The following is a 12500-nucleotide window of genomic DNA, read 5'->3' on the forward strand; positions in this document are numbered from 1 at the left end:
AACAACAGAGTTGTTGACAGTCCCGCTGTTAGGGTCAACTGAAATTCCTGGTATTAAGGTCGATATAACATCCTGCTATTAAGATCAAAAAGCATTCCTGCTGTGAGGTCTACTATTATTACTGCTCTTTAAAGTCAACTGACCATTTTAGCTGTTAGGGCCAGCTGATATTCCTGCTGTTACTGCTTTTAGCTTTCTGTAAAAGAAAACTATTGTGCCGGCTTTGTCTGTCCGTCGGCACTTTCTCTGTCCGCACTTTTTTCTGTCCGTACTTTTTCTGTCCGTCCTCATATCTTTAAAACTGCTGGGGCTAGAGGGCTGCAAATCGATATGTTATTCATCCACCCTCCAATCATCAAGCGTACCAAACTGCAGCCCTCTGGCCTCAGTAGTTTTTATCTTATTTAAGGTTAAAATTAACCATAATTGTGCATCTGGCAACGATATAGGACAGGCCACCACCGGGCCCTGGTTAAAGATTCATGGGCCGCGGCTCATACAGCATTATACCGAGACCACCGAAAGTTAGATAAATTTTCGGTGGCCTTGATTATGCGCGGTACAGAAAACTCGATTGCTCCGAAGAAACTTCGACGCATTTTTTACTTGTTTAAAGTTCGTAGTCCATTTTAGCTGTTAATGTCAGCTGATAGTCCTGCTGTTAAGGTTAACAGGCATTAACACTGCTGAGGTCAAACCACGCTACTTCATTTGGGCTCTGCAGATATGGCCAACTATGCAGAGACGAACAGAGACTTCTTTCGGTATTACAATGCAACGTGCTTCTTTCTCATCGAAGATATAATATTTCCATTACTAACATTCTACAACAACAAAAAACAACACCAATAATAATAATAATAATAATAATAATATAATAATAATAATTCAAGTTACATATTTATCAGCATTAGTTACAAAATCCCAAACATCTAATAGCAATTGTAATAATAATAATACTGCCATTTTCGATTCATCAAAGAATTTTCTCATTGTTGACCCTCGCGTATTAAAAATCTGTTCTAAATAATAATAATAATAATAATAATAATAATAATAATAATAATAATAATAAAAAACGCAATTCAGTCTTTAGGAACAGCTAATAGATAAAAAGAAAGAAAGAAAATGAATACTTAATTCGTGTCGTTGCATGCGGCAGAGGGACGAGATTCATCGATTCCACGTCTATAATTACCTGCCTCTACCTATAGCAGCACCACACCACCTTTTTTCTATCCATCCTCCCGAGTTTATTTTTGGAGGGCTCCCCCCCACCCACCTCTCTTTCGGCCCTCAAGAGTAGCTCCTCCTGGTCCACCCCCTATGCACCCTCTATCATTTTTAAGTTTGTGTTAGTCAGCTCTTAAAGTTTTGTGAATAACTCATATTTCTGGATGCCTGTTTTATATATATATATATATATATGTATATATATACAGTATATATATATGTATATATATAATATATATGTGTGTATATATATACACGGCAGCTTGTTTTTCAATGTCTTTGGCTTTTTTAATTACGGCATTACAGTACAAAATTACCATGAAGAAATGTAATTTTGGATAATATACCTTACCCTGTAGCGCAAATTTCCTTCTGCCTATTCAAAAAATTACGTTAAATCACGGCATTAAAGTACATTACAAAATTACAACAACAAAAAAACGTTATTTTGGATAATGTACTTTCCCCTAATACAAATTTCCTTCCACTCGTTCAAAAGACTTGGCATTAAACCTACCAGTCACAATATCTTTTCCATCAAACGATTCATTTTCAGTCTGTTTCCAGGAGGCTCTGTCGTCGTGCGGTCATAAATACAAAGAAATAATATATGTACGACAATTTCTTTCCTTTACATACGACGCAGCGGTCACGAATATTCTAATTTCACGGTGATCCTTTGTGAAGGGAGAAGGAAATACCCGATTTATTGTGATAATTTTGCGGGAGCAAGTTTTCGTCTTATTTTGGGATATACAAAAGAAACAGTGAGAGTGAATTGTGCATGTATATATATATATATATATATATATATATATATATATATATATATATATATATATATATATATATATATATATATATATATATATATATATATATCTTTATACTTATATATACTATTTGCCTGAGGAGAGAGACAGTTTGGTCTCTGAAATATAGCCTTTATTTTCCACTTTTTTTGGCGTTTCTATGGGCTCCTTTATATTTGATGGAACTCTGTTTTAACAGAAAATATTTCTCAGTCATCTTTAGCCTATAATGGAACTCAGTCGTCTTTCTACGTTTTTCATATATATAAATATATATATATATATATATATATATATATATATATATATATATATATATATATATATATATATATATATTATGTTTTACAGAAAACTTCACACATCCACTAAAGAGCCATGCCTCACTTAACTTTCCATCACATTTCGTTACAATTAAAAAAAAAAAAATATATATATATATATACAGGGAAATTCATTTGGGGGGTGGGGTTAAGGTGAACGTCGTTTGTGGCTGGACTTGGTAGCTATGCGTGTCTTGTGTGTGGGTGGCGAGATCTTGGTCCACTCCCCACCCACGGGGGAACACTGTCCCACCTAGCCCACACGTCTCTACACCCGCTGGGCCTTCCGTAGTCTATCGATTACATAGTTCAAGAAGGATGTACATTGATCTTCCGGTCGGAAGCCCATGAAACTGCGCCCTATATTTGGCTGACTCCTCCCACACCGGTGTCTGCTGGAACTCCTTGAGGGCGGGTTTGTTTACGCCGTGAGAAATCGGTGTAAATAAAGAGGAATTAGATAATGAATTACTGAATCAGTGACAGAATGGAATGATGGTCTTGAGCACGTTCCTTAGTGAAAGGGCATCTGGATAAATTCCGTAATGAATAAATAAATACATGACATATTGAAAGGTGAGACTGAGGGGAATCTACATAAATAGAATAGACTCTTGAATGGAAGAGATAACGATGGGAGGTATTTATATGGAAGTGGCAGAAGATCTCATTAAGATTTTTGTAACAACAACGACGCACCCTTAGCATTCCTGACTCGTCAATGTCTGTGCCCATAAGTAACAGGTAACGTTCTGAAAAGCTCAATTTAAAAGAAGTTAACCTGAAACCAGAAGAAGAAGGGAAAGAAAGCTTCCTAAAAATGTTAACTTGAAATCAAAAGAAGGACGGAAAGAAAGCCTCATCCAAGAGAAAAAAAAGAAGGGAAAGAAAGCTTCAGCCAAGAAAAAAAAAAAAGAAGGAAAAGAAACCTTCAGCGAAGAGGAAGAAACAAAGAATAAAGTAGAGAAAGCGTCGTCCAAGAGGAAAACAAAATTACTTCAACAATATCCAATCACGACAACCTATTTTCCAAATGTATGGGACTAAAGTGTCCTTTTACAAAGCAGGAGCCAATAAAGTCTAGAATTCGCTGCAAAATGACTGAAGTTTCAACAACGTTGGGGCGTCGCGTTATCACATTCCTTTCTACTCATTCTCTTAGTTCTCATTACTCCCATATTTCCATATTTGTGCATATATTTGTTCACTTGATGAGTTTTCTTTTTTTTTTTTTTAGCTCTCTCTCTCTCTCTCTCTCTCTCTCTCTCTCTCTCTCTCTCTCTCTCTCTCTCTCTCTCTCTCTCTCTTCTTTTCTTTTTGTACACTTATGATTATCCAGTACACTGGAAGCATGCTGTGCAAGGAAATAGAAATTATGGTTTGTTTCAAAATGACGTTTGTCCTTGACAGTATAATGAAAATAATTTCCACATTTTACCTAACAGCAAGTTAATGAGCTGTTGTATGTGTTATACTTGTGATGAAATTTATTATACTAAGAATTTTCTGTCATATCTACTACTACTACTACTACTACTACTACTACTACTACTACTACTACTAATAATAATAATAATAATAATAATAATAATAATAATAATAATAATAATAATAATTTTAAAAATTTCTTAATAGCATGAGTCACTGAAATGGTGAAGAAATCCACAATGGTGTTGGTTTAAATGTATATTAAGAATATATAAACAAAGCGAGAGCTTTCGAGAGCCTGCTCGATTCTCCTTCTCAATCTCCACAATGTGATGGATTTCTTCAAAGTCTACGGATATAAACCTCCACATTTCAATTAGTTATTTTGGTGGATTCTCATTGCCAAATGAGCAACAACAAACTCAGCGACCAATAAAAAAAAATATGAAAAACGAATCTCAGCAGCAACAACAGCGAAAACAACAGGCAAAAAAAGCAAACAACTCTGCAGTAGCAACCACCAGCAGAGAAAGAAAGTAACAACAACATCAGATGCCACAACAGCAAAGGCAGAAATGACGTTGCACAAGCAACCGGATTAAATGACATTAATCGAACAACAACAATGAAAAAACCAGACTAAAAAAAGCAAAGCAACACTGCAGCAGCAACAACCAAAAGCAAAGAAATAAAGTAACAACAACATCAGATGCTAAAACAACAAAGGCAGAAATGACGATGCAGAAGCAACCGGACCAGATGAAATGAATCTAACAACAACAAAGAAAAACAACAGGAGCTCGTCAGGGTAGACAGACAAATTCTCCCAGGGGTTGGTTATATCCAGGAGGCTTATGCAGCCCAGGATATAATTCCAGGAGATATAATTGGAGACCGGAGGACATATACTGGACCCGGCCAATTACTCAAGTGACTACTACCACTTGCAGTCTTCCTCCCAAGCTGATTCGAGATGGTGGGACGATGGGGGATATGTAATGCTATTGTTCTGCAAATTGCAAGGTGTCCAGATGAGAGAGAGAGAGAGAGAGAGAGAGAGAGAGAGAGAGAGAGAGAGAGAGAGAGAAATGGTTATTGTTTTGTAATTCCAAAGGTGTCACAAGGGGAGAAAGAGAGAGAGAGAGAGAGAGAGAGAGAAATAGTTATTGTTTTGTAATTCCAAACGTGTCACAAGGGGAGAGAGAGAGAAAAAAAATTTATTGTTTTATAATTCCAAACGTGTCACAAGGGGAGAGAAAGAGAAAGAGAGAGAGAAAGAAATATTTATTGTTTTGTAATTCCAAAGGTGTCACAAGGAGAGAGAGAGAGAGAGAGAGAGAGAGAGAGAGAGAGAGAGAGAGAGAGAGAGAGAGAGAGAGAAATATTTATTGTTTTGTAATTCCAAAGGTGTCACAAGGAGAGAGAGAGAGAGAGAGAGAGAGAGAAATAGTTATTGTTTTGTAATTCCAACTGTGCCACAACGAGAGAGAGAGAGAGAGAGAGAGAGAGAGAGAGAGAGAGAAACCTAATTTGGCATTTTGTTTAAATTAATCAATAAAAAAAAAAACGTTGGATATCTGCTCTACGATAAACAGGAACTACTTATTATAAGTCATGAATGAAAGAACGACCAAAAAGAGAACATTAAAAGGAAGAAAAACAAATATGCAATTCCTACTTAGCAAAGAGAAGAGGGAGACTGTAGCTGACGAAGAATTCAACATAAGTCAGAACAGGAATTGAGAGTGAGTCAAAACCAGAACAGACGAACATCGACGGCGAAGCGAAGCAGAATCATAACTTAACAGGAGATAATGATAATAACTTGATCCCCCGAAGAACCAATAAAGCAGGCGGGAGGGATGTTTCATGTGCCGCCGCAGGGCGCGTTCAATTGCGTCGGCTGCGGTTTGGGCGTGTTCATTCCGGCGCGCTAGTTGATGGCACTTTACGGCCGTCGTTACGGAGGGCCAATTGGCACCGACGAGGAAGCGAATTCTCATTTATTTCCGATGACACATGCAGCCGTCTGTGATGGCCGCTGGCGTCAATGGAGAGAAGGCGTTTCCCCGAATCCAGGGGATGCCGTATTTGGCTCAGGTAGAGGAAAAAGGCGAATTTATTTTTTGTCATCCAAAAGTTACAGAAAAACGAATCCTCTCGGAGGTATGAGGCGTTTCCCTGTATGTTCGCATGAACGAGGTCGTGTTTGGTTGACGTGTGATTAAGATGCTGAGGTAAAAAGAAAAGGAAATGTCATACATTCTTGGATAATTTTGGAAAAGAACAAAAAAATTAAATATTTCTTGAGAAATGTGAGAAAAAGCAAATGTATTCACCAGTGAGTCGAACATGAAGAAGAAAGTTACATATCTCCATCATGAAGTCACAAAAATCTGAGAAAAACTGTAAACGATGAAAGGGCTTGAGGAAAAGATTTACCACGAATATATTACGTCAGTTGACCCTTCTGTTCGATATATCGCCTTTGAATGACGTAACACGCCGTAGAAACTCGGGTTCTGATGCTGTAACTACAATATATCTATAGTACACTAGGCTGTAGACTCACTTTCTTGGAGCAATTCTGTGACAGAGAATTCCATCTCAACACTGAAGAAGACGAACTCTCGTGGAATCTAGGAAACCATTATCATTCTAGGAAAAGTCGATGCATACATACGTACAGACACACATATATACGTACCTACGCAGTGTGTAGAGGAAATGAAATGTCAATATGGGGATATCACTAAGATTGTGCATATTCGTGAGAGTAGGGAGTGCGAAATACATATCACTGAATACTTGCGTGCAGCACGAATTAATACGGCAGTATAGAACACGAAGATTTTTTCACGTGTATATATGAATATATATTGTATACATATGTGTGTGTGTGTGTGTAAAAGCTGACAAATGCAGATGGTGTATTTAAAACAGTAACTTGTTTTTATCGCGAACACGGTTTCTTCATTTTATTTTTACCTCAATCAATCGTTTACCAACAGCTTCGAAATAACGGAAAAGCGGACAAGGTTATAGATGTATAATCCGTTTATTCTGGCGGGGAAATGAAACGCCAATAAAAATAAAGAAAAGAAAAACAACAAAGGCAAAGAAAAAATAAAGAACATTAGTTGCGAAAATTAAAGTCAGGAGAATTCAGAAATGACTCAAATTTCTCTACCAATCATTTCCGCGTCCTAGTTTTTTTTTTTTTATCTTTAAGGAGACTGTCTTAAAAGGTAACAAGATAAGTAAGATAAGAAAAATATCAAAGGCAAAGAAAAAAATAAGTTGCGAAAATTAAAGTCAGGAGAATTCAGAAATTGCTCAAATTTCTCTATCCTTCAAATCCGCGTCCTAGTTTTTTTTTTTTTTTTTTTTTTATCTTTAAGCAGACTACCTTAAACGGGCAACAAGATAAGTAAGTTATCACGCAGTCTAGAATGAGTAAGCAAAAATGATAACGGGGCAAAAAAAAAAAAAAAATTCATCGTATCTTCGGATAGAGATATTGACTCCATGTATGAAAGTTGTAAAGCAATGCCTTCCCGATATCAGGTTCCCAAAATGGACTGACTGACGTCTTCATAAAGCGTAATTTCCTCGACGTCTTTGACCGTATCCTCTCTCCACGAGCTGCTTATCTGCCAAATTCTACCGTGCTATTTCATTCACAAAGAAGGGAGCTGAATGTACCGTTGCTCCCGCAGAGAGAGAGAGAGAGAGAGAGAGAGAGAGAGAGAGAGAGAGAGAGAGAGAGCCCGGGGAGAAAAAGTGTTGTTTTGTAATTCCAATGGTGCCACAATAAGGGGAGAGAGAGGAGAGAGAGAGAGAGAGAGAGAGAGAGAGAGAGAGAGAGGCCGGGGAGAAAAAGTGTTGTTTTGTAATTCCAATGGTGCCACAATAAGGGTGGAGAGAGAGAGAGAGAGAGAGAGAGAGAGAGAGAGAGAGAGTGGGGGTGGGGGGGAGAAATAGTGTTATTGTTTTGTAATTCCAGTGATGCTACAACAGAGAGAGAGAGAGAGAGAGAGAGGCAAGGGAGAAATAGTGTTACTGTTCTGTAATTAAAATGGTGCCACAACGAGAGAGAGAGAGAGAGGGGGAATTGAGAAATAGTGTTATTGCTTTGCAATTCCAAACAACGAGAGAGAGGTGAGACAAGAGAGAGAGAGAGAGAGAGAGAGAAATAGTGTTATTGTTTTGTAATTCCAATGGTGCTACAACAGAGAGAGAGACAGACAGACGGACAGAGAAGGGCAAGGGAGAAATAAAGTTATTGTTTTGTAACTCAAATGGTTCCACAACGAGAGAGAGAGAGAGAGAGAGAAACATCATCCAGTACCTTCCCTAATCTGAAGCTGTCTGGCTAAACAAAAGCTCCCTGAAACGACGACGGTTGCCTAAACACAAGACGCCTTCAGTACCCCGACACCCGGTAGTTAAACCCATTCGGGTTGCGTCTAACTGCAGCATAAATAACGGAGGCTTTGCCTTCGTTATGAGAGAGTTACCGCCGCCCTCTGACATTCATTCCGGCGAGTCTAATTACCTGCGACAAGGCCTTCAAGGTCGCTCTACGGGTGGAGGTCCATACGGCGCCGCCGGGGTCTGTGAGGATAACTTTTGTGTTTTGGGGAGGGGGGCGGTGTTAGACGGAGTTGTGTGTGGGATCCAGGAGGCTAGATTCCCCGGGGAGGGGGTGGGGAAGGGTGGCAATAGAGTCCCTCAGAGTAGGACCGAGAATGATACCAACGCCCATCCTGTACCATACTGGGCTCGAAAGGAGGGTAATAAGACTCCACTCCATTAGGGTCCTCCAAGGATTTTTTTTTGTGGGGGGAGGTTTGGGGGTTGTCCGCCTATTACTTCTTTTTTTTATGACCCCTGGGGTTTATCCAAAAAGGAAGATTATATTAGAATCCAATTACGTAAGTGGCAATCTTGGAAGTGAGAAATGGCGAGAGCAATTATCGCACAGTCGCGCTAGCAATTCGGACGAAGGACGATAAAGAGCTAGTTGGAGAAGTTGCAAAACAACTGTTCTTTTTATTCGGGGTTTCGGTGTTAAATAGGCCCCCTCCCCACCACATCCCCCCCTTTTTTTTCAAGTCAGAAGGGAGTCAGGGGAGAAGCCATGAGACGCCGAAATAAATCAAAGTACTGGAAGACTTCTTAGGGAGTTCCAAGGCTGGAAGCGGGTTTTAAATTGTGTTACATCTCAAGTCTCAAAATGGACTGTGCTCAGATTTTCTTCGTTGAAAAGACAGCTTGCAAAGCCATTAATACATAACTGACTATACATATTCATCGCTCGGCAATAACGCAATAACTTTTAACAATATTAAAATTTAAGCATCAGGGTAAAGTGTCGAGATTTAAATGTTAAAAAAAAAAACTGCTTGAATACAATAAGTAAAAGTTTTACCCAGAGAAGATACCTTGTTTCTCTTTGGTCTAGACCTATAGGATAGAGAAAGCCAGTTCTCATTAAGACTTCTTTGAGGTAGAATAGTCTTCACTTAAAAGGAAATGACTACTATTTGCATAAGATCAGTCACCTAAAATGACACAGAATAACTCGTTATCCTAAAAGAGAGAGAGAGAGAGAGAGAGAGAGAGAGAGAGAGAGAACGCAAAGTACGACAAATACAGGGGTCCCGCCAGATAAACCTGGTGAGGGCCTATTAGCGGACTTCCAAAAATAAACAAGGAAGATAATGATGGTGATGAGATATGGGACTAAAAGACCCATACAGTCATATTTTCATGTCACGGCCGAAGGGAGATGAGGGCTTGTTTTTATTTTCTTTTTTATACCCAGACACCGTATTGGGTATGGAGAGGGGAAGAGGCACATGCCAAGGCGTCCATCGAATTGGGCGAAATGTTTAAATACTCAAGTCATTGAAAATCCATCATTATAATGTATATTGCGAAGCTAAAACACGCACACATATATAACTATATATATATATATATATATATATATATATATATATATATATATATATATATATATATATATGTGTGTGTGTGTGTGTGTATGTATACATAAACCCACACACTGTATGCATGTGCATGTATGTGAGTGTATATACACATATACATACATACATATATGTGTGTGTGCATGTATATATATATATATATATATATATATATATATATATATATATATATATATATATATATATATATATATAAAGATAAAATCAACGAAGGAAAGAGAAACAATGGAGTGTTGCAAGGCCTTTCGACTTATAGTCCTTTAGTTAGCAGACTGATGAAATATAAAATAAGTTTACAAAGAAAGCTCATATAAATGACAGAAGGGGATTACAAAGGATAAAATACGTTCCATATTTTCGTGACTCTGTTTTATATATATATATATATATATATATATATATATATATATATATATATATATATATATATATATATATATATATATAATATATATACACACATGTGTACAGTGTATATCTATCTATATATATAAGCATATACATATGTATATATAATTATGCATATACTGTATATATAGATAGATAGATAGACGGATTTAAATTCCTTAAGGAAAGTAACGTCAGGGTGTTTTACCCACCTGAATCTCAGCTGTCATTTTGGAATGGGTCTGCTCGTAGTTGCATGCAGTTCTGTACCCTATAATAATAATAATAATAATAATAATAATAATAATAATAATAATAATAATAATAATAACAATAATAATAATAATAATAATAATAATAACCAGGCCTTTGATGAATCAACTAGCAAGTAAATTCATCGACCACTTGGTTGTCTACAGCCGTATGTTTGCATCAAATGGACGTAATCTGCATCTAATACAATTCAGCTAATAATTAAACCACAACATGAAAGAGAAAGAAGAATCCTTGGCAAATGCTGGAGAAATTAATCGATATTGATCATTATCCTAAACAGCTGTCTGTCCGGGAAAACCCTTTGCATGGTTTAACTGTAAAATACAGTTCAATATTCTCTCAAGGTGTTCTTCTTCTTAATTAGTAACAGAATGGAGGTTAACATAGAGAATAAGAGGAGTATTTATTTCTTGTCATATACCTCAGGCAACGAATGGCAATACCAGGTGGGTTACGTAGTGAGAGGCAATACAAGATCCCAGATGGTCTGAGTTAAGGTTGAATTCCAAAGCTAAAGTCGGCCTAGAAAGAAGGAAGGAAGGAATAATAATAATAATAATAATAATAATAATAATAATAATAATAATAATAATAATAATAATTATTATTATTATTATTATTATTATTATTATTATTATTATTATTATTATTATTATTATTATCCGAAATGCATGTGCAGTCATGTGGTACTAAGTGATCTTGCCATTAATCAGCAACTCAAGCTTCAGACGAATGAAGGACCACCAATACGAAAAGAAAACCAAATCTCAGGCAATAACAAATAATTGCAGATAATACAAACAAGTAAAAACTTCGGCGCAATCGAGTTTTCTGTACAGCGTATAATGGTGTATGAAACTCTCAGCCACGGCCCATGAAACGCTTAGCCGCGGCCCGTGAAACTTCCAGCCACTGTACGGTGGTGGCCTGTGTTGGGACCTGCAGCTGTGCCAGACGCACGATCATGGCTAACTTTAACCTTCAATAAAGTAAAAACTACTAAGGATAGAGGGATGTAATCTGGCATGCTTGATGATTGGAGGGTGGATGATCAACATAACAATTTGCGGCCCTCTAGCCTCAGTAGTTTTTAAGATCTGAGGGCGGAAAGATGAAGTGCGGACGGACAGACAAATATCCAACTCAATAGTTTTCTTTTACAGAAGACTAAAAACGAATAAATATCGACGTACACAAACAAAAACAGGTGGTGGCGCAAAGTTCTCTCCCAAACTTGATAGCGAAACTCAACAAGGCAAGGACGCAAGTCTTCTGGATAAGGAGGAGCATGAAATGAAGAGAAGCAATACAAGGAAAATGATGCACCGGAATGAGAAACAATACAAAAACTCCAGCGATCACTCAGCGCCAGGAGGATCCAACCGCGGTCAGTCAGTCAGTCTCGTGAATCGTAAACAGCCTGAAAGCAGCAGTCAAATCTATCGCTGCTTTATTGCCGAACGATGCCGTTAGTGTCGGTGTAAGTCAATTACACCGCTTTTAAAATGAGGGGGGGAGGGCCCCAGAGAGAAGGGGAACAGAGAGAGAGAGAGAGAGAGGTGGCTGGATCTTTCAAGCATGAGTCACACTTAACCCCATCTCCATATAAGAGGCAGAGTGGCGGTCTTGGCCCTCGGACTTGACCCCTCCCTCCAAATCACCCCTCCCCCACCATGTGGCATCTATCTCCAACACACTTCCACCCACCCACCCACCAACTCCCTCCACCATCCTCCAACCCCCCATCATTCTCCTCCCTCTCTCAGATGTCGCACGGAAACACTCCAACACTTTTACTCACCCTGACACTCATGCGACCTCATTGGGGGACCCCATAAGGAGAGTATCAGGGTTACACCAGAGGATATCCTAGATTCCCTCTGTTCTTTTGGGGTCCTATTGGACGTGTCAGTGGTCAAAGGGAAGCTTCTGTCCTTCGCGTAGATCCTTCTGGCACTTCCTATATGCTTCGAAGTTCCTCGCGAATACGACACATTCCTGCACCGTCGAAAAGGGTTGTTAAT

The 12500-nt window shown here is 38.2% G+C and overlaps 1 protein-coding gene and 1 long non-coding RNA gene across 11 annotated transcripts in view; one reads left to right on the forward strand and one right to left on the reverse strand.

Annotated features, from left to right (window-relative positions):
* LOC136841871 (uncharacterized) overlaps positions 1–12500 on the forward strand; it is a 320425-nt gene that overhangs the window by 64840 nt on the left and 243085 nt on the right. The gene's annotated exons all lie outside the window — the stretch shown is intronic.
* The window catches only part of LOC136841868 (sperm-tail PG-rich repeat-containing protein 2-like), a 92559-nt gene that overhangs the window by 55352 nt on the left and 24707 nt on the right, over positions 1–12500 (reverse strand). For 7 of the 10 annotated variants that reach the window (XM_067109274.1, XM_067109269.1, XM_067109267.1 and 4 more), the window contains exon 2: positions 10413–10471. The exons of the other annotated variants lie outside the window; for them this stretch is intronic. In XM_067109274.1, coding sequence (XP_066965375.1) covers positions 10413–10430 — 18 coding nt within the window. In that variant the 5' untranslated portion in view covers positions 10431–10471. The remainder of the gene's footprint in view (positions 1–10412; positions 10472–12500) is intronic. 10 annotated transcript variants of the gene reach the window in all.

Source organism: Macrobrachium rosenbergii, chromosome 9 (assembly GCF_040412425.1).
Source record: "Macrobrachium rosenbergii isolate ZJJX-2024 chromosome 9, ASM4041242v1, whole genome shotgun sequence".
Taxonomy (NCBI): domain Eukaryota; kingdom Metazoa; phylum Arthropoda; class Malacostraca; order Decapoda; family Palaemonidae; genus Macrobrachium; species Macrobrachium rosenbergii.